At 42.7% G+C, this 20936-nt stretch overlaps 3 protein-coding genes and 2 non-coding genes across 11 annotated transcripts in view; 4 read left to right on the top strand and 1 right to left on the bottom strand.

Moving 5' to 3' along the window:
- Positions 1-1635: 1635 nt before the first annotated feature.
- LOC114768476 (uncharacterized) lies at positions 1636-5242 on the bottom strand. The gene is made up of 7 exons (XM_028960792.1): positions 4718-5242; positions 4507-4574; positions 4252-4431; positions 3184-3281; positions 3025-3102; positions 2802-2951; positions 1636-2722 (listed from the first exon to the last, which is right to left on the bottom strand). Exons 1-7 carry the CDS (start codon positions 4876-4878, stop codon positions 2717-2719), a joined length of 741 nt encoding a protein of 246 aa, XP_028816625.1. The 5' UTR covers positions 4879-5242; the 3' UTR covers positions 1636-2716.
- rbmx (RNA binding motif protein X-linked) lies at positions 4864-10085 on the top strand. Of its 4 annotated transcripts, XR_003743064.1 has the most exons (10): positions 4874-5361; positions 5921-6037; positions 6324-6430; positions 6518-6674; positions 6789-6914; positions 6998-7115; positions 7389-7520; positions 7587-7678; positions 9772-9865; positions 9976-10085. XR_003743064.1 is itself a non-coding variant. In XM_028960789.1 (9 exons), exons 2-9 carry the CDS (start codon positions 5929-5931, stop codon positions 8565-8567), a joined length of 1158 nt encoding a protein of 385 aa, XP_028816622.1. In that variant the 5' UTR covers positions 4864-5361; positions 5921-5928; the 3' UTR covers positions 8568-9765. The 4 variants fall into 4 exon arrangements, 3 of the variants coding, with proteins under 3 accessions (XP_028816622.1, XP_028816623.1, XP_028816624.1); XM_028960789.1 differs by lacking the exons at positions 9772-9865; positions 9976-10085 and adding an exon at positions 8251-9765 and having other exon boundaries at positions 4864-5361; XM_028960790.1 differs by lacking the exons at positions 4874-5361; positions 9772-9865; positions 9976-10085 and adding exons at positions 5457-5737; positions 8251-9765.
- On the top strand, positions 6178-6248 carry LOC114768658 (small nucleolar RNA SNORD61). The gene has a single exon (XR_003743102.1). It is a non-coding gene; the product is annotated as a small nucleolar RNA SNORD61 (small nucleolar RNA).
- Positions 7242-7315, top strand: LOC114768659 (small nucleolar RNA SNORD61). The gene has a single exon (XR_003743103.1). It is a non-coding gene; the product is annotated as a small nucleolar RNA SNORD61 (small nucleolar RNA).
- A 146-nt stretch (positions 10086-10231) lies between the features above and the next one.
- Positions 10232-20936, top strand: part of arhgef6 (Rac/Cdc42 guanine nucleotide exchange factor (GEF) 6) — a 31413-nt gene continuing 20708 nt past the window's right edge. For 3 of the 4 annotated variants that reach the window (XM_028960028.1, XM_028960026.1, XM_028960024.1), the window contains exons 1-8: positions 10233-10544; positions 11432-11515; positions 12964-13048; positions 16558-16679; positions 17030-17255; positions 19294-19364; positions 20433-20527; positions 20620-20715. In XM_028960028.1, coding sequence (XP_028815861.1) covers positions 10248-10544; positions 11432-11515; positions 12964-13048; positions 16558-16679; positions 17030-17255; positions 19294-19364; positions 20433-20527; positions 20620-20715 — 1076 coding nt within the window. In that variant the 5' untranslated portion in view covers positions 10233-10247. Of the gene's footprint in view, positions 10545-11431; positions 11516-12963; positions 13049-16557; positions 16680-17029; positions 17256-19293; positions 19365-20432; positions 20528-20619; positions 20716-20936 lie in introns of all 4 variants that reach the window. The other variant, XM_028960025.1, reaches the window with a different exon arrangement.

Raw genomic sequence — 20936 nt, 5'->3', positions numbered from 1 at the left:
CCCTTTCATAAACAAAAAAATCCTCATTAGTTCCTAATTGGTAATGATTAATGGTTGGAATGAAAGTTATTAAACAAATAAAGTAAAAGAGAAGTGGTAGTAGCCTAGTGGGTAACACACTCGCCTATGAACCAGAAGACCCGGGTTCAAATCCCGCTTACTACCATTGTGTCCCTGAGCAAGACACTTAACCCTAAATTGCTCCAGGGGGACTGTCCCCTGTAACTACTGATTGTAAGTCGCTCTGGATAAGGGCGTCTGATAAATGCCGTAAATGTAAATGTAAGTGATTTCTCTTTCACTGCAGCACAACACACGGTGAAAGTGAAGGTGCCCGCAATGAAATGTGCCCTCTGCTTTTAACAAATCAGCCTTGGTGAGCAGTGGGCAGACATGAAAGGCACCAGGGAGCAGTCTGTTGGGTGTGTTGCTCAGTGGCACCTTGACGGACCTTCTGATTAAAGGGCTGCTTCCTTAGTCTCATTGTGTATAGGTGTGTTGTGTCTCAAAGTGTCATCAGCAGGCTTGCATCAAGACACAGAACTACTGGCAGAGTTCATGACAGACCAGGAGTGGAGCCCCACGAGTGACAGACCACAATGATGACCAGTCCCTAAGGACCCATGCACTCAGCCTCCAGATAAACCATTCACAACCGACTCCAACGCTTTGGTTTGAGTGCCAGCCAACCATTGCAGGTGACTCCATTGACACCAAGACACCGCCGTGAACGTTTGCAGTGGGCACAAGCCCATGTGACTTGGACAATGCAGTCCTCTTCACTGATGAGTGTCACATCAGCGTTGCTGGAGAAGGCGAGGTGAGCGATACGCTGAGGTCAACATGGCCCCCTGGGTTTGCTTTGCTGCAGGAGGTGCAACAGTCAGGGAGGGCATCACCAGTCAGCGCAAAACAGATTTGGTTATTGTACATGGTTCAGTCACTGCACATTCTTACTGCAGAGACATCATACAACCCATCATCATCCCCCAATTCCACCAGCACACCCCTAACTTTCTGTTCATGGATGATAATGCTCGATTTCTGGAAGTTTGAGTGCCTCATATGGTATGGCCATCAATGTCCCCCATAGAGCACGTCTGGGACAAGTTTAAGCAGAGACTGAATGATCCTACCCCACCCCCACATGATCTGGCAGAACTGCATGTAGCACTTGTGGAAGAGTGAGACTAGTGAGGAGCACGAGACGTCGCTGTCATTGCTGTCATTCCGGCAAATGGTGGAAACAGCCGCCACTGTCATTGTCTGTTTTTGTTATTTGGGGCTATCCCTGTCATTGTCTAAAATTTTGGGGTAATAAATATTAAACTAATGAAAATGGTGTTTATTCTCATACATTATTAGTAATATTAAAGGGAACTTTTACTTATTTAATTACAATTCAGAGCAAATAGGAAAAGCACTCATATCAATAACAATATCCCTAACACCCATGGGTGTTATCAACCCCAGCTGGGTCACCTAGATGAGTGAGTATGATGTTGGAAATAACCCGAAACATCACTGATGTATTTACAGATGTATTTACACAGAAATGTTCTTGTTTTTAAATGGAGACAACACAACAACAATAATGTAGTTAAACCCACTGATTTTCATAAAATTATTCAAAAGTTTACTTTACCATACCAATTATATTTATTTAAGAACTTTTAAACCAACAATGAGGCTGACCAAAGAGCTGTACAATAAAAGCAGACAGACAACATGTAGACACACAGGCCAATAATAAAATTAACAAATACAAATAAGTTCCTAAAGCAATAATAATAAAAAAAAAATCAATTGAAACAAAGACAAGTACAAAAACCACCACTTCACACTGGGTGGAAAGCCCGGAAGTAAATTTGAACTCTGTGAGTGAAGGAGCCTGCCTAACATGGCTTGACAGGTCGGTCCAGTCAGTGACTGCAAAAGCCCCATCATCTTGGACGTGATTTTAGTGCAGATAAAATCAGACCCGAGAGAACGGGCAGGAGCTCAGACAAATGAACTGGGGCAGAGCCATTCAAAGACTTAAATCAAATAAAAGGACTTTAAAAAAGGGATTCTTAAACAAACTGGAAGCCAGTGAGGTGAAGCCGATGTTGGAGCAGTATGCTTCTACCAGTTAAAAAACGAGCTGTGGCATTTCAACAGGAATTCAACACTTAGGTTTAAAACCATGGATTTCTCAAAAGGTATAAATGCAAGGTCGATAAAGGGGGCAGGGGAGCGGGGTCATCTGCTAATACCAGATGATTAAGAAAACGGACCCGTGATCAGAAGGTTGCCGGTTCGAAAACCGAGCCAACTGCTAAGCAAAAGCACCGTCCCCGGGCGCCTTTCATGGCTGCCCTAACTATTTATTGCCGATGAAGTTCCCCATACAAAACATTTTATTTCTAAATGACACACAATAGTGTAAAAACAGAAGCATAATTTAATGTATGATTTGTGCAAAAACAGAATGTAAACCAAATTCAATATCTCCTTCCTGGATTAAATCAAATCCTAGACTAAAAGAAAACTTTGATAAAGTTCCCTGTTCCAAGGTGTAGACTAGGTGACCCCAGGCCCAGTCAGGATCTGAACTGCTTTTACGATGCTGCAGAATAAAAAATAAAAAAAAGTCCTCACAGTGCAGTTCACTATTCACACCGGAAATGATCCTAAATATAGCAATTTTCCACTTGGTTTGCGGACCCAGCTGCTTTTAAGCCTGCAACAAAAAGTACTGGTAAATACCTAGTTTAACAAGTGAAAACTCATACTGTGTTTGTCACGGTGAATGTATTTACCTGCTGTTTCTGAAGCAGTTCTATTTGTAACAGCAATTTTGTTTTTTTCAGTTCGTCAACTTCAATGTCCTGCTCGAGTTTTTTCATTTTTAACTGACGGTATTCCATCTTCTGGAGGAGATTCCTTTTGTAGATAGCATACACATCCTCCTTCATACAAAAGCAGGATGTTTTAGGATTATCGTGCGGAGCCCTGTGCCTCTGTAGAAAAGCGACTACTCACCTCTTTGCCTCTGTTCTGGGACGATGCTGACTGCTCCGACTGAGCGGCAGAAGGCAGGAATTTTCTCTCTACGGGATCCTGCAAGAGTCAGATTGCTTTCAGCACAGGCACTCTAGGGGTATGTTACACAAGTTTGTTGAGCGAGTTTTAAAGACTCACCTCTTCTGCATAAGAGAACTCAGACAGTGTCTCATCATTGAACCCATCTCCTGGGTCCTCTTTAGTCACTGGCACAAGTGTGATGACATCTCCAGTCACTGCCCCCAAACATTTGTAAAGGAAATAAAGACACCAGATAAGAAAAGAAAATCTCACATCTGTAAAACTGATATAAATCATACAATGAAATGCTAGTACTTAAGTTCATAAAAGGCAAATATCACCATGTAGGAAGCAAATGCTTTTTTAAAAAGCCTTTTATATGAGAAATTCAGGTGCAAAATTAAAAACACTTTGTGTCCCACAATGAGGTTTCACCAGGACGCGCCGTTTCTGTGTGTGTAGCTTTAAATGCAAAGGAGAATGAGAGAGGTGGGACGAGGAGGAGAAGGGCCTATAGAAGTTGATGGACCATTCACCAACCACAATGTATGCAGCAGACAGGAAGTCCAGTGGGTGTTTTCTCTGAAAAAATCTAATTAACCTACTTGTTCTTCAGAGTTTCGTGTGACGGAAAAAACATTCTGCTCATTTTTACATCCATTCACAGAGCAACTGCAACCCTTTGCACGTTTTCAAGCCATGACGGTTGGTAGAGTTACTTTTTTAGGGGAGGGGTGGGAAAATCTCTTGGCGGAAAAAGCATGAGAAACGGGAGAAAACCTTTCCCCTTGTGATGACATAAGGGGGACAAAATCCAGTTCCGACCGTCTGAGCTGCTGCTCTCTGAATGATGAAGCAGAATGGCCAAAGTACGCTTAACACCTATCGCCATTTCCAGCCACTGCAGGACCATAGACAGGCTAGAGGAAATCATATTAATGTTAAATAATCTCACAGAGTGAAAAATTCACAATAGGGGACCTTTAAAATAAATTTTTCTCTATTAAATTACAATGTGATCAAGGTCTTCCCATAGACCATTGTCCTGCAATATAGTGAATATGGTGATTTAATTTTGATTGTTAATATAAATATGTATTACAGGATTCTCTGTGATTTAATTAATCATCCAATCAATCAAGTCCACTTTCATTCTGATATAAGTGTCCTATGACATTTCTGTACCAGAAATGAAGCCACCACTGCTACATCCTGCCACTGGCTCCAAAGAGGACGTCCCGCCTTTGATCGCCTCTAAAATAGGCCGGCGAATGCTCCGGTGAGTAGCCAGCTCTTCGGCCGGGATGAAGTCCGGACCAGATGACCTGCCCCCATTTTTCTGCAATTCTGCCTTTTTCCTGTTTGCTTAAGAAAAATAAAGTGATTTATTCTGTAGTTTACAAAGCAAATGTTTTTATTTTTTGGAAACAATCTTTATACCTGTTTGAAGGATATTTTTGTATTTTATTTTAACCTGTTCCCAGGTTCTTGGTGTGCTGGTGTTCACTCTGAAAAAGGAACAAATTGAAAAGATATAAAAAATAAAACGTGTTTCATAGTTTGACTGGATTGAGATTGTGTTTAATTTGGTTTAATCATGGGCTTTGCAGTGGGTGTAGGAAATAAACAATTCTAATAAATTATTACTTACGCGTTTAATCTGTCTGCCACTTTTTGCCAGCCCTCTTTCCTTGTTTTGGCTGCTTTTGCAGTATTGCCTTTAGTCCGTATAATAGCGCTAAATTCCCTGTAGCCCTCCAACAACAGCTCCTGCTCGGCTGGACTGAAGATTTGCGCGCGCTCCTTCGTCATTCCCGGATCTGATCCTGGATCTCGGGATTCGGGATACCGAGATCAGCGGAGACGGGAGCGCGCAGTCATCTCGGATGATTCGATCCAACCACTGAAAACAGAGAACCCAGCACACCGGATCAAGCTAGCCGGGATTAGCAGATCCGGCATCTAGCGGCCGATCTGGGATCTTTAAGGCGAATTACGGGGAATTCGGTGCGATGCGGTGTAAATGCGGGTTATTTTTATATTACAGCAAACAGGGCGTTACGCTGCACTGCGCCACAGACTGAAACGTCCATGGACAAGACGACGTGGTTTACGGTGCCGTTCCCTCATTAATCGGTTTGTTCCCCCCATCAATCGGCATTTTGGACTCGCGACGCGCTTCCGCACGTGGGGGGAGAAAGGGGACCAACTTCCGCAACACGTGACCACTATAAAAGCACGACTGGCCTCGGCTCCGCGTTTCTTTCCCGCTGCGCTTTCAGAGTCCGCACAGAGGTGAGTGCTGGTTTTATTACTAGTATTATTATTCTTTATTTTTACTTCGAATGGGAAACACGCGAACTCTCACGCGTCTTCTGCCGCGTTTCTGTTCGCGCAGGCGCGTTCGGGCTCTCGCTGTGACCGCGCACGGCACGTACGGAGAGCGACACTCCGCGTTTGCGCGCAGTTGTGTGCGCGTGTAAATTTCACGGCAGGTTTCAGTTGGTTTTAGTTTCGCGCAAGTTTATGTGTGTCGCTCAACGTTTCGACGCTACTCGGGTGTTCGTAGCGAGTGCGTTGTGAGCGTGTGGCCCTCGTTGCCTGCCCGCCTTCCGCCATTTTGTTCTGCCTGTTTCTCCGCTGTTTGCGTGGCCGAGTCGCCCGACACGAGGTTAGTGGGTCTCTCGCCACTCTGCCGTGTGAAGGTGTTCTGGTGTCATTTTCTGCTCCGGTGCGTTACTGTTTGTGAACGTTCGGCTCGCCACGTCGGCCTTGAAGCCGGCCAGCCGAGTTTGCAGTCAGCGCTGTAACCGGGATCTGGGTGTTTTTTTTGCATCTATTTTCTGTCGAACAGACGCAAATATGGCGGAAGCAGACCGACCAGGGAAGCTTTTCATCGGCGGTCTCAACACTGAAACGACGGAGAAGGCCCTTGAGCAGTATTTCAGCAAATATGGCAGAATTGTGGAAGGTAACGCGCTTTATTTCCAGTGCTTCAGTATACAAAGCTGGCAGCTTTTAAAACCGACATTGAAATATCACCTTTCTTCAGGTGAAGTCTTTAGGCAATAAGTTTATTTTAGCTTAATTGTTATTTATCTCCACTTGCAAGCAGTGATGAAGTTGATCACTTTGATCATGTGTGAAAATATCCAACAATACCTCTAAGAAGTTCTGAGCTTGCACCCTTATCCTCCTTTCAGTTATGTATATTATTATTATTATTATTATTTTTAATTTTTTTTTTATCTTTTAAGTCCTGTTGATGAAAGATCGCGAGACCAAAAAATCAAGAGGCTTTGCATTTGTGACATATGATAGTCCAGCTGATGCAAAGGATGCTGCCCGGGAAATGAATGGAAAGGTGAAAGCAGTTCATTAAATAAAAAAAATTCCTTTCACAGTCTCCACATGTTTTAATCATATCTGTTTTTATTTTTCTATCTTCCAGACTCTTGATGGGAAGTCGATCAAAGTAGAGCAAGCAACCAAACCTCAGTTTGAATCTGCGGCCCACCGGGGTCCGCTTCCTCTGAGGAGTCGCGGGCTGCCACGAGGTCCCCGAGGATCCAGAGGACTTGGTGGAATGAGGGGTGCGCCGAGCAGAGGTGAGCATAAAGTAGTCCCCTCTTTCGGTGTGCATTTGCCCTTAAGAAACTCTCATTTGTTTACATGGTCATTGGTTTTTCACTGGTTTGACCTAAAGATTTCTGTGATGACAGATTTTGTAGAACCCTTTTTTAAGGGGATGTCATCCAGAGGGCCACCACCACTAAAAAGAGGTCCTCCAGTTCGCAATGGGGGACCACCACCAAAGAGATCTGCACCATCTGGCCCTATGGGCAGGCGTAAGTTTTCTTTTCTTTTCTTTTTGGGGGGGTCAGGTGGTCCAATATGTATTAAAGATTGTCCCACCCTTTACACTTTGCAGCTCCTATGTCAAGGGACAGGGATCTGTATGGACCTCCCCCACCCCGCAGGGACTCAATGATGTCACGTAGAGATGATTACCCGTCCCCACGAGATGATCATTACTCATCAAAGGACAAGTGAGTTATCATTCTTAAATGCATAGGTTACACACACGCACATGTATATTTAATTACTAAGTAGCCTTGTTCTGACCACATTGACTGTTAAATTGAGGTTTTCAGTGTACATGAAGCAACATGCAAGCAATGATGACGAAATAGTAGTTTTGATTTAATGCTGAAAATTCTTCTCAAAACCTCTAAGAAGTTCTGAGCTTGCACAAAGTATGAAGTTCAAAGGTAGCGTTGTGTTCTCTGCATGCATCTTATTGGCTTCTTGTCTTTTGATAGTTATTCCAGTCGTGATTACATGAGCTCCAGGGACTCCAGGGACTATGGCCCACCACCTCGCGACTACTCCTATCGAGATTATCCTAGTTCCAGCTCTCGGGAGGATTATGGATCCATGTCTAGGGGGTACAGGTAGGCAACTGTCTGCTGCTTCTCTGGATTTTGAGGTCATTTATTGACTAGTCCCTTTCTTATTAGTGATCGTGATGGCTATGGTGGTGGACGTGAGCCCAGGGGCTACATGGACAGACCTAGTTCGGGTTCTTACAGAGACAGCTATGATAGTTACGGTAAGAGAAACCACTTCTGTGTGATTCCAACATAAGTTTAGGATTCCCGTCAAGTAGCTACGTGAACTCGTTTGGACTACCCAGCCATGTGTTCAGAGCGAGACAAAAAATAAAAAGGCCAATGCCTTCAACAAGCAAAATGCGTCCAGTCCATCCAGACCGAGTCAGAAATGCTCCCTCGTGGAACTTCTCTCCCCCCTTCAACTCAAATGCCTGTTCACTACCACCAAGTCTTCAGAGTACAAGGCGAAGTGACCTGTCTGCATTTATCTCCTGGAAGGCAACAAGCAGTGGCATGCTAAAAGCTCAGGTCATACAATTCAATTTTCTAAAGCAGCAAACTGGAACATACACATGCGAGCCTCTCTGCGAAACTTCAAACTTGCAATTTCCACAGGGTTCTCATTCAAGTCAGTATTTGGAAAGCTAAAATCTTTTTTTGATTTGGGAATTAAGTAACATGACATTTTCCCCTAGGGAAATGGACCCGTTAACATGAGCAAGGAGAAAAGAAAAGCAAACAAAATGTGTTAAGTGAATCTTGCCAATTACCTGACCCATTAACCCTGCAGGTAACTCACGCAGCGCCCCACCCTCACGGGGTCCCCCGCCATCCTACGGTGGGAGTGGCGGAAGCAGTCGCTATGACGACTATGGCAGCAGCTCCCGGGATGGATATGGCAGTCGTGACAGTTACCCCAGCAGTCGAAGTGACCCATACCCCGCCAGCCGCGGCGAGCGAATGGGCAGGCAGGACCGGGGCCCGGCTCCCCCACTCGAGCGAGGCTACCCTCCTCGGGAGTACAGCAGCTCGAGTCGCGGGGCGCCCCGTGGAGGGGGTCGTGGGGGCAGCCGCCCTGATAGAGGAATTGCTCGCAATCGGTATTGAAATGGACTCACAATACGGAGCGGCCGCTTTGCAACATGAATAAGGAAAATCGTGGAAATCCCAGAGAGTTCGTCTTTTAAAATAAACTGCTGAAAGGACATCAAGCATAAATTCTGATCGTGAAATGTTCTTTATGGTTTTTTTATTTTCTTATGTTTTTATAGTGTTTCTTTTTCTCGTCACCTGACCTGCCCATTTCCCGATTCATGGTACTGTTGCCAGTTAAAGTGAAGTGTTTGCTTTTTTTTTTTTTTTTTTTTTTTAAACATTTTTTTTTGTGCTGTAGTGCTGTTAACCTGCTTTGTGCTGGAAATATGGCTTTCATTACCAATAAAGGTTTAAGTGAATAATCTTGAAGGGAAAAAAAACTCATTCCAAAGCTCACAAGGAACAAAACCAGCACCATCTGCCATCCAGATTCTCAAAGTGGATCAAAGTCACAATATGAATTGTTCGAGGTATTTTTATTTTTTGTATTTTTTTTTTGGAGAATCTTCTCAAGGATCCTTCACCCAAAAGTCTAAGCTTGATTGCTCCCAACGACCTTCCCAAAGACCACAACAGCAAAAACCCAAGAAACCTTTCCACATCACATAGTGTCCACAGTATGGTAAGCAAAGCAAATCTTTCTGTTTATGGTGGTAACGGAGTTGGTACGTCTGTGTGAGTTGGCACGCCAAACCAAAAATTTGGCCTTGCTCTTTGAAGTTTGCAATAAGAAATCAAAGCAGGGTTTTTTTTTTGTTTTTTTTTTGAAGACTATTCTGTTGTAGATTTACAGTATAAGCACATTTATTCACAGAAGAAAACTGGATTTTTTTTTTTTTTTTCTATATCTCCCACCAGTTTTGATGTAATGTTCTACTGCAGTGTTCATATTTTCACTTAGCAAACGTCTTCAACCAACATTTCAGTGGAAATTTAACTAGTGCAAAAATTCATCAAATTCAAGTGGTCTAAAGGATGTGCCTTCCTATTGGAATTAATGCCGCAACTTAACGTAATTCAAACACCTTTCAAGCATGCCCTAACCAAAGGACGTCTGTTGGAATGAAGCTGCGCAACTCACACCACCTGGAGAGAAATGGATACTGCACTAATACCCTCAATTGGTTTTACTGTTTTTTTTTAAATTCCCTTACCAAAATTGTGATTTTTAATCCCCACAGACTTTCAAGTGTTAACTATAAAATGTGTGTTGCAGGTTGAATCCACGCCTTCATTGCTTAAGTCCAGTAAGAACTTTGCGTAGGCCGTCAGTGTCTTGGTTGATCATGTTGAGGGGCAGGGAATTGCAGGTATGGAGCTGCTTTTTGTACTTAAAAAAAAAAAAAAAAAAAATGTTAACTGTTTTTATACTGTGTTAATGTATCTTATTTTTTTCTGTACAACCCCATTTTACCTACAGGTCAGATGTCCCTGGGCTTTGATCCCCGTTGAGCCATGTTGAGGAGTCTGGTTTCTCTCGAACGTTAGATTTGACAATAAAGATTTATTTATTTTTTTGCTTAATCCAAACCCAAAGCCTTTTAATTATTTTGTCCTAATCCTGTGTGTTGGAACAAGGGAAGGGGGATTAGGATATAAAACGTGCAATAATCTCGGTAATCTCTTTAAGAAGTCAGAGATAAGGGTGTGGGCGGGCTGACTGTTAACCTGCCGTGGTGCTCGTCTGCGTGAATGAGCGCACTGCGCGACAGCAGCCGCAGCAGCAGCAGGCCCGTCAACTTCTCCTCGCCAGAAAGCAGAAGTATCGCGGATGTGGGCAGCGTCCGCCTGCGCGTCGTGCATGGTGCCGCGTCCGCCGGAGCGATGAACCCCGAGGAGCAGACGGTAACGTGGCTGATCGCTCTCGGCGTGCTGAACTCCCCCAAGAAGAACATCGCGGATCCGGAGGAGTTCCTGAAAGCGTCGTTGCGGGATGGGGTCGTCTTGTGCAAGCTTATGGAGCGCCTCTTGCCCGGCTCTGTTCCAAAGGTTTGCAGACATGGACGAAATACGCGTTTAAACGTATATTTTTGCAAACGTAGACGCACACTGCGCCCTGTATGACTAATGGTTTTGAAACCAGGTTGTATAAAGCTGTGCTGAATTAGTTTGGTAGTTTGACATCCAGAAAAAACGGAATGCACAGTTGGGCACCTTCGTAATTCATTACACGGTTTTGCGAACGCCCAGGCCCCGTCTGCAAGCTTTAATATTCGCGCGCAATTATTTTATATTAGACCACGCAAGGTTTCATGAAAACATGTAAAACGTTCGAGTCGGCAATTCGACTTCCTGTTGAAAACAGCCAAAAAAAAAAAAAACATGTTCCGCATTCTACCTCTGGCTAAACGCGGCTGGAAATGTCAGAGCCAGGCCGGGTTTCAGCTCGCCATGTCGCACCATCACAGTATATAAATGTAGAAAATAAAGTACTTTGTGAAGGATCTGCTCCGATATTTGACAGAAGGGATATATTTAGAAACGCACCGGTCCTTCGCGGTGTTTGTTTCGTCTAACTTTGCAAGGATGTTGTTCATGTTACAAATATTAATTCCAGATATTTTGAATGTGAGCTGCGCAGTTTTTTTTTTTTTTTACTTTTTTATTTTATACCTCCGTGGCTAACTTAACCAACACAGAGTCTCTTTATCGAGGCGCGACGTGGCGTCACTTCCGCTTCCGACGGGTTGCCTGCGCGTGCAGCGGAGAGAACGACGGACTGCCGCGCGCGGCCGCGGGACAAAACATAAACAAATGCGCGTGCGCGCGCGCGACCCGCCGCCCCGTGGGCCGCCGACGGCGGTGACGTTTTCTTTATTTTTCCGCCGCTTACAGTCTGTCTGTCTGTCTGTCTTTTATTTATTTGTCTTCCTCAGTTCTGCTCGGAGCCGAGGCACGAGGCGGACTGCGTGTCCAACATTCGGGACTTTCTGAAAGGATGCAGCGCTCTGAAAATCGAGGTACGTTCACCGCTTCACCGGGACCCCGGGTTCCTGGCCGTTTCTGTGCCATCGCGCATCACCTCGGCAGGGCCTGCAACTTCAGAACTTCCTGCTGGAGAGCAGGGTCACGTGTCTTTATGCCCTGTCATTTTATCTCTGAAGGCATGGTTGACCAGAAGGTAGAACAACGTGTGCACCTCATCTGTAATTTAAAATCTTAACCGTCTTGATTCCACGGCTTTCACGTGATGTTCACGTTGGCCCAATGTGGTATGTATCCAGATTTGAACTGGACAACTGCAACACCAGCGTCTTCAGTGAAAATGTTGGACAGTAAACTAATTTATATAAAAAAAAAAAAAAAGGCCAAAAGCCTCCCTTTGTTTTCACACAGCATTGAATCACAGACTGTGCTTGGGGCTGGACAGTGTTTTCTCTGTAAAAATATCATTCAAATAGAGATCTAAAAAGCTCACTTGAATTCAGGACAGAGGTGAACCTTTGGTGGTGGTTTTGGGAGGGTCTTTTCCCTTTCATAATTCCTTCCAATGACTTCCCATAATTTGTGACTGTGCTGTAATTCCTTTTGAAATGACGTCCTGTCGCTGCATCGCGAGGTCGGCCAGCTTCATGGCTTTGGTTTGTGGTGATTTTTATTAGCACCAGCATCAACTACTGCCAGTCATGTCTTCTCACAACATGTACAATGAATGCAGTACATTATATCATCTGAGCCAGGGAACTGGTCAAGCCACTCTCTTCAAAGTGCATACACGTTTAAAAATTTTTAAACATTTCTGGAGTCTGGTAGCTTCTACCTTGATTGCGTCCAGTCGATGTCCAGAGGGCACATATTGGTTATTTGACTTGATGAGGCAGCCATTCAGAAGACTCTCGCTTCTGCTGGATCATATCTGAAACAGGAAGCGGCTGTCAAATGGCGACCAGGCCTCAAAATGTGTTAGACTGTGATCTCGCTGTATGTTCATCCCATTAACATGCAGTTTTTTTGTTCATGATTGTGGTGCAGCTGTTATATAGCTGAGGGTTGGACTATTGCTTGAATTTGTTCAAGCTTTTACTATCATAACTATCTTGCTGCATGATCCTGACATGATTTGCATAGGAAAGAGGTGAAAAACTAGTAAAAGAATATAATAGGACCTTTTAAAAAATGTAAATATCGTAGTGGCGTTGCATGTGTTTACGTTAGTCTAGTTTGAGAGATTTTGAGAGATTGCGACTGGCAAACTGGCATTGCTAAAGAAATCCACCATCTTCCTGGTCAGTGTAGAATGTGCACAGCAAAATCAGTCTTACAAAACGTGAAATACGACGTACTGACAGTATTTGTTGAATTGTACTTTTTTGTACTTGTTTGTTTACTTGAATTGAATATTTTTTAATCACAAAAACCTTTAAAGCTGTGGGTAGACTTATATCCAGTGTATTTTTTTTTCCTCCAGGGCTTTGAACCAGAAGACCTGTACACTGGAGAAAATTTTGGAAAGGTCCTCACCACACTTTTGGCAGTAAATATTGCCACTCAAGGTAGGTCCCAATCTATCACTGATTGCAACATTGGTAACTGTTGAGAATGAAATTATGTGATTTATAATAATAGTCTGCATGCTGCATTTCTAGCACTGGCTCGGTAGTTACTGTACGTTGTTATAGTTGACTCATAACTAAGAAATGTATTAAGTTGTTTAAGGAATCATATAAATGCATGCATGATCTCATTGGCAGTCAATAGGAAGTGGCAAAATTCTAGCATTTTTTGCTACTTTTTGCTATGTATGTAATGTATCAGAAAATAATTCCATTGTTCTTTTGTTCTAGAGCAATTGAATATGACATAATCAGTTTCTGTTATTTGATTGTATCGCCCATTGCTTTATAACTTTATTTTTGGGGTATTACATTTGCCATTCATAGTTGCCTAATTCACACTGACTCCAACCGAGACTCCACATGTTGATCCAACTCAAGTCTTCATTGACTGGGCTAGTTTTATTGGGAGTATAGAACTAGATGCTGAGTGGAATATGAATATGGTTGCCAGAGAACTGCTGGGTAGAAGCTTCATGCGACGGAGCTGTAGCCGTTGCTGTTCAGTGTCCTTTTGAAACCTCTTCTCATGTGCTTCATTCGCAGCCATATTTCAGTTCTCCTCTGTTGTCCCAAGTGAACTGTGAAATGGTGCTGTTGGCACCGTATGCACATCCGTCATACCAGCCAGCATGTGAAGGAGTCATGCAGTGAACACCTGATGGTGTTTTTGCTTTACGTGAGATGGACTGTCCATGTTCCATAATAGAGGCTGAGCAGTTCTGTTGATAACACAAGGTTAAAATTATGCCTTGTGTGATGTTCACGTAAAGTCTCTTTGCTTAGTTGAGTTATGAATCCTTACTTGATTCTAATGATTTTGGCTTCAATCAGTACCAAAATGTTGAGTTTACAGATTTCTTCAAAAATATAAATTCATTTTTAAAAAAAATGCGACCGTGACAGGAGGACGTTTAGAATAGACCAGGACTTGTTTACTGAGGTAGTGTCTGGGAAGGGACTCATTATGCCCCACTTTGTCTTTGGGTGGGTTTTGCTCGAAAACCACTACATGCCATGGGTCATGCAGGTCCATGCAGGAAAGTTGTAGTGAGACAGGGATCCGCAGGATCACACGCTCCACTTGGTAGTGGCTCAGCATGTCTCTTCTCCTTTTGAATTTGTTGTTGCAAAACCTCTGAAGTCATCTGACACGGCTTAGAAGTGGTGGCGGCTGCTGAAGGCTCTTCACGGGTCTTGTCCGGTCGTGGAATCCGTACGCTTCCTGCATTCTGTCTTAGAAGGAGAGATCCAGTGGGAACGTGTCAGGACAGACCCACTCCCAAGATCGCTTTGATGATATGAGGTTGAGAAGAGATGTTTATTCCGGTCAGGGACCAGTTTGTTTCATGGTTGGCATGTTGGAATTTTAAATACTTTTTTAGCCCAGAATGCATTTCTTGGTCCCTGACAACTGAACTGTCTGTATGCAGGAGGGGCAGAGGAATTATTAGACGTGTTCTACTTGTCGCGTTGCATTAATAACATAACACGCTCACGGCTGTAATCTAAGGGAACATTTGTTAATCCCTTACATGTAATTAATCCTGTTTTTGATATGACTGTGCTCATAGCAATATAAATATCCTGGGAACATGCTCAGTCCAATTGTTATAAAATTAGACAGCGATATCTCACAGGAGCAGTGGAAGCAGATTAAGTGGATGAAGCAGATTTAATTTAGCAGATTGAGTTTAAAACTGACTTTTTTTTTTTTTGTAGTTACTGGAATGTGTGGGGGTTTTATTTAGGTGAAAGTAAAATGGCAAGAAAAAGGAACTGTTGCAGCTGCATGACTCTCTCACACGCACACACACACACACACACACACACACACACACACACACACACACACACACACACAGAATAGAGGCCACAACCACTAGGCAGATAGTCTGATTTTGTCCATGCCAGTTTATATAGTCTGTCCAGAATTTCAGGTTTATGGGGAATTGAGCCGGACTGGGAAGAATGTGATGTTCCGCCTGATTCGGGGGAAATGAAAGCAAAGCTGGGAGTTTATGGTCTAAAATTGGGACGCTGGTTCACTTGATGGCATTTTAAACACACCCCTGCACACACTACAGTGCCCCACCATACTTTTAGACCAGATCACATTTTCAAAGGTAGCAGTGGGGCAGTCCTGACAATGGGCATTTGGGTCTCAAATGTTTAATGACACTCTTAAATACATTTTCTTGTATTAACATTAGTAAGACAGTGCTGATTCACCAATCTACAGTTAGTGACTTAACAAAGGGAAGTGACCCTAAAATACCATGAAAGTACAAAATGTGGATAGGACACAAATTATTGCAGTTCAGCCGGACCCATTTTCTACCCATACTGAAAAATAATAGTCTGTCAACTGAAGGACAACACAGACTTAGGTCATATTATTGACTTCATACAGGAACAATCACAAATGTTCACAAAGTGCAGAGAAAATGACCTATTAGCCAAGTTGGATGGAGGGGTCAGCATGTGTAAACTCAGTCTTCACAGGAGACAGTACTTCTCAAAGGAACCTATTTATGCATGTATTACAGCATGTATGGCTGTAATAATGAGTGATTGAAGAATCAAAGTATAAATAAAAAAAATTTTTTTTTAAAGATTTTATTTTATCTTGTACGTTACCAAGTTTTGTGGGATTGCCTATAATTGGCGTTTCCGGCCGCTGCGGCCCACTATACTTGTTTACGGTTGAGGTGGGATGCAAAGTAAATGACGGCGGAGAGGCTAGTGCCAAATCGGTCCCGCGCATGCGCGCACTTATGCAACGTTCAGGCTCGGCTCTTTTGTAATAACATATGTGAATAACATATCAATAACTCCGATCAGAAACAGAGAAAAGAAGGAAACTAGAGCCAGTAAATAAATCAGCCGATTTAAAACGGGGATTTATTTTCACGGTTCCGTTCATTATGCAAGTGGCCGCAACTTTTTTGTATTCCAGGTCTACACAATGTTTATTTATTTGATCCGTTTTTTATGGTGACTTCAAACGAGAAGCACTTTTATTTTACAAAAGGAGGAATGTGTAATATTCTTTGCATGAAATGCAGATATTATTCATGTAAATGGTTTACAAGCACTTTGTTGAACAGTGATTAAATGTGACTTGTCATATTGGAGGTTATTTATTCCCCACCCACTAAATACTCTCATAGTTTTTAGGTGAATTAATATGTTTATAATGACAAAATTACAGAATTTAGGGGGAAAAAAACTGATTTCATAGGGCCCCATAGTTCGGTCATTGTCTATATAGGCAAATCTATATCAAATGCCTCTGTGTATGGACCTGCCCTGTCTATAGTTTTTCCCCCCAAATAAGCAAAGAAATGAGTTTTAATTTTCTGACAATTCATGGCCTCCAGAGACTTGTCATCTGCAACCCTTGAATGTCCCAGTATCCAGAACCAGACATGTTTATTTCTTCGCAGATTGTGGCACAGAGAGGTCATGTCCACAGTCCAGCTCTCCAGCTCCTAGCCAGTCTTCCTCTACTGCCACCCAGTCCAAGTCCAGCCGGTTGCAGCTGCGCAGACAGTCCAAGCCAGTGGTGGTGAGGAATGCCTCCACATACATAATGCGCCTGCAGTGGATGCACTTTCTGATTAAATCCAATTCAGGATACCAATGTGGATGTGAAAGTTATTCACATCACATAAAGAATAGGTTTAATTCAAGGTTGTCTGTTTCACAGATGCTTTCATGCCACGTTTCATAGCTTTTTTTATTGCTTATAGAGAACACACATGGTAAATTCTGAAATGCTAAAGTTTATCAGTTTAATTCCAAATGTATACCATGATTTTAGCCCTAGTTATAAGCAAATGTCCACAGAAGTCTTTGACCATTTCAAATTGTGTTCATCATATCCATTTGACTATTCTGTGGTGACCTCTCTTGCAGGAAATGGCAGAGAACGGGGGTGGAAGTGGCAGCAGTGGCACTGCCGGGCAGCTGGTGGTGAAGGCTCGCTTCAACTTCAAGCAGAACAACGAGGACGAGCTGTCCTTTAGCAAGGGCGAGCTCATCCACGTCACTCGCCAGGAGGATGGCGGCTGGTGGGAGGGGACCCTCAATGGCAAGACTGGCTGGTTTCCTAGCAACTACGTCCGTGAAGTCAAACCCTGTGGTGAGTGGGGGGGTTCGGGTCCATTATGTTTTGCTGTTTGCCATTTCTGCACTGGAAATGTCTCAAGTGGAGTCCAGTAAATGTTTTCCACAACGAAAATCCTCATACAAAGTGGAAAAATAATCTGATGCTGATTCTTGATCTGATTCTTCCGGTCATTAAAAACCTGAAAAAGTCAGGCAATTTGATAAGAGAATTTTCAAGGTCTTGAAAAGACCTGTATGCGTGTGGATACATATACACATGAATGAATAACGAATTAAAAACGCAAGAAAGTACATGTTAACATGTCACACACATCTCAACATTAAACTATTCACAGTCAACCAGCTCTTTTCCTTTCCTGCTTAGTCTAGCACTCATAGTGCTGTCAGGTTGGCTGGCGTTCGCTGCGCCACAAAGAGTCAGGCAGTGATTGTGAAAAATACTAAAAGCTGATCACCAAGATTAATTTTATCACTATCATCGATCGAGATCGTATAATCGCTCAGCACTAGCGGTAACAATCACCTTTATTAATTAATTTATTTATTTGATTGTTTCCTCCCTGTACTTTAAGTTAAGCTTTTGTCATAAATTTAGTTTAACAATATTTTGGTAACTTTCTTTGGTAACACCTGAAATTTCAGAGATCATATGGTCATGAAAATTTGCCTTGAAAAGTCAAAGAAATGATTTTGTAAAAATGTGTAAGAACATTTAACTTTACTTACTTTACTTTACTTTATTTAGCAGACTTTTTTGATCCAAAGCGACTTAAAAGAGGAAGACACCAGCAATTCTCGTTCGATTTCTATAGAATATTGAGTTTACAAACTAAGAGCCCTGATAAGGCTCAACTTGTCAGCGAAGAGCATGCTCTGAGATTGTTAAGTGCTAGACGAAGAAAAATTATAATGTATTTATACATTTATGTATTGTTTTGTGCAATGTGTACACACGTGCGTGTGTAAGTGTTAGATTTGTCTGTAATATTTTTTGAATAGGAGGGTTTTCACCTGCTTCTTAAAAGTGGTGATAGTCTCGGCTAGTCGTGTGGAGGAGGGCAGGTTGTTCCACCAGCCAGGGACAACAACGGAGAATAGAGTTGATTGGAATCAAGGAATTGAACTCCATGCGAGCAGCTACCGGGAGCCAGTGGAGGGAGATAAGAAGAGGTGTAACATGGGTGTATTTTGGCTGATTGAAGATGAGACGGGCTGCCATATTTTGGATCATCTGGAGTGGTTTTATGGTTACTGCAGAGGCTCCAGCCAGGAGAGAGTTACAATAGTCGAATTTGGAGATGACCATTGCCTGGACGAGGAGCTGCGTAGCCTGTTGCGAGAGAAAAGGCCGAATCTTGCGAATGTTATAGAGAGTGAACCTGCAGGATCTGGAGATCGCAGCAATGTGATGGTTCAAACTCAGTTTGTCATCTATCCAAACTCCAAGGCTTTTTGCAGATGCCGGTGTTAACAGTAGCGAGCCAATTTGAATTGAAAGGTTTTGCTGAGGGTAATTGTTGCCCGGAAAGATCAGAATCTCGGTTTTGGATAGGTTGAGTTGGAGGTGTCGCTCAGACATCCATGCCGAAATTTTTGTTGCTATAGTAGCATCTTCTGGTGGGAATGACAGATAGAGCTGGGTGTCATTAGCATAAGAGTGATAGGAGAAGCCATGTGATTGGATGATGTGAGCGAGTGTATATTGAGAATAGAAGGGGGCCAAGGACAGAGCCTTGTGGAACCCCTGTGGTTACCCTAGAGAGGACAGATGTCTCACCTCCCCATGAAAAGGTATCATGGGGAGGAAACATGAATGCTCTTATGTGAAATCCTAGGATAAAAATATGTGGTTGAGCCACATAATATTAAGGAGAAAGCTGTGACTTCAGATTATTTGTAACCAGAGAAGGCAGGTCTGAAGCTGGTTTGTTTTGAGCATTTAAATCATCTTGATGAACCAACAAGTGTCGACAAACACCAGTTTCCTGACAGTGGGGAAATATTTTACACTGCTGTCTTGCTGACGTCAACATTTATGTTTATTTTGCCAGACAAACCAATCTCCCCCAAAGCTATAAAAGGGTTCGATGTGCCCCAGCTGACCAAGAACTACTACAGTGTGGTGAGTTTTTATTTAATGCTGAGGATGTGATTTAGCTAGGCTACATTAACACAGAACATTTACTTTACATTTACGGTATTAATCAGCCGCCCTTATCCAGGGTGACTTACGGGGACAGTCACCCTTGAGCAACTCAGGGTTAAGTGTCTTGCTCAGGGACACAATGGTAGTAAGTAGGATTTGAACCTGGGTCTTCTGGTTCATAGGCAAGTGTGTTACTACCACCCCATTTATTGACAACTCAACAAACTGTAAGAGGATAGGATATACAATTCCCGTTGTTTGGCTACTATGTAGGGGAAAAAATAAAGGAAGCAAAAGGAAAAACAGCACTTAATCATCAATACTCATTTTTTTCAGGTACTTGTACTATCATAATACTTCTATTTGCTGGTTGAAAGACCTTTAAATAAAAGTCTTGTTATTGATGTCAATTGATTAAAAAAAAGTCCACTTTATCGCAATAATGGTGATTTTTATTTCGCTTGTGGAATTTACCTGTTTTGACTTAACATCTTTCATTTATGTCATAATTTCTGAACAATGCGAATCTCTATACAATGGACCTTATGATGTAAATTACAGGCACCTTAGAACATTAATGTAACACAACTGTGACATTTTATAAGACAGCAGCTTTTTTTTTCAACAATCATTATCTTGATTGTAAAATGCACCAAAACAATCCAACAACAGCATTATCAACCAGCAGCAAAACCAGCAACCATCTAGAGCCACCTACACAGTTAAGGCCACCAGGGGATGTCTCCTTAATTCATTTGTTTTTGTCACACTTTTTTTTTTTTTTTATTAATAGCAGCTAATGGGATAATGTATGTGCTGGAATTATGGGAGCATACGTGATTACATGGTTATACAATTCTACATTATATAATCAGTCAGTGTTTATTCAGCCTCAGCTCAACCCTGACACACTCTGCGTTCAGTAATAGATGTGTACAGAGTCCGTGATATCCAGTTGGCTGTGTTGAACCAGCTGATGTGCAGACAGTGTTAGTCATGTGAATTTGAATATAAATAGTATCTGACTGCCCGTGGTTCCCTCAGGTGGTGCAGGACATCTTGGATCATGAGCGCGAGTTCATCAAAGAGCTGCAGGCGGTGCTGAGCTGCTACCTGCGGCCTCTTCAGGCCAGTGACAAGTGAGGAAGACATGGGAAGGCCTGATTCTGCTTGGAACAGGATGCTGGCTTGTGCTCAGAATTTTGCCTTCTCTCTGTTTTGGACTCTGCAGGTTGTCTGCGGCAGACAGCGCCAGCCTGATCGGGAACTTGGAGGAGATCTTAACATTTCAGCAGGGCCTGTGTGTGACTTTGGAAGAGTGTACCAAGTATGCTTTTTCCTCATTTCAAATATCCATATGGTCAAAGGTGTCACACAAATCTAATTCCCCTGATCAGTGAATATTTAAAACTTATACATTCTAGCTCTAAAGGCCCCAACACATTTCATTAATACCTCAGGTCTCTGAATGATACAGAAAACTGTGATCATTTTTACGATGATTTAAAATAAGTCTTCTAGTCTATAGACTGAAGCAGCCTCTCAGGT

The sequence above is a fragment of the Denticeps clupeoides genome, chromosome 18 (genome assembly GCF_900700375.1).
Source record: "Denticeps clupeoides chromosome 18, fDenClu1.1, whole genome shotgun sequence".
In the NCBI taxonomy this organism is placed as follows: domain Eukaryota; kingdom Metazoa; phylum Chordata; class Actinopteri; order Clupeiformes; family Denticipitidae; genus Denticeps; species Denticeps clupeoides.
This window is presented reverse-complemented; position numbering and strand designations above follow the sequence as displayed.

Excerpts from the sequence above, each read along its gene's own strand:
- LOC114768476 (XM_028960792.1), bottom strand. The coding sequence starts at position 4,878 with ATGACGAAGGAGCGCGCGCAAATCTTCAGTCCAGCCGAGCAGGAGCTG. Across the intron at positions 4,432-4,506 it reads CAAAAATATCCTTCAAACAG|CAAACAGGAAAAAGGCAGAA; the intron begins GTATAAAGATTG and ends ATTTTTCTTAAG. Across the intron at positions 3,103-3,183 it reads AGTTCTCTTATGCAGAAGAG|GATCCCGTAGAGAGAAAATT; the intron begins GTGAGTCTTTAA and ends TGACTCTTGCAG.
- rbmx (XM_028960789.1), top strand. The coding sequence starts at position 5,929 with ATGGCGGAAGCAGACCGACCAGGGAAGCTTTTCATCGGCGGTCTCAAC. Across the intron at positions 6,431-6,517 it reads CCCGGGAAATGAATGGAAAG|ACTCTTGATGGGAAGTCGAT; the intron begins GTGAAAGCAGTT and ends TCTATCTTCCAG. Across the intron at positions 7,521-7,586 it reads TCCATGTCTAGGGGGTACAG|TGATCGTGATGGCTATGGTG; the intron begins GTAGGCAACTGT and ends CTTTCTTATTAG.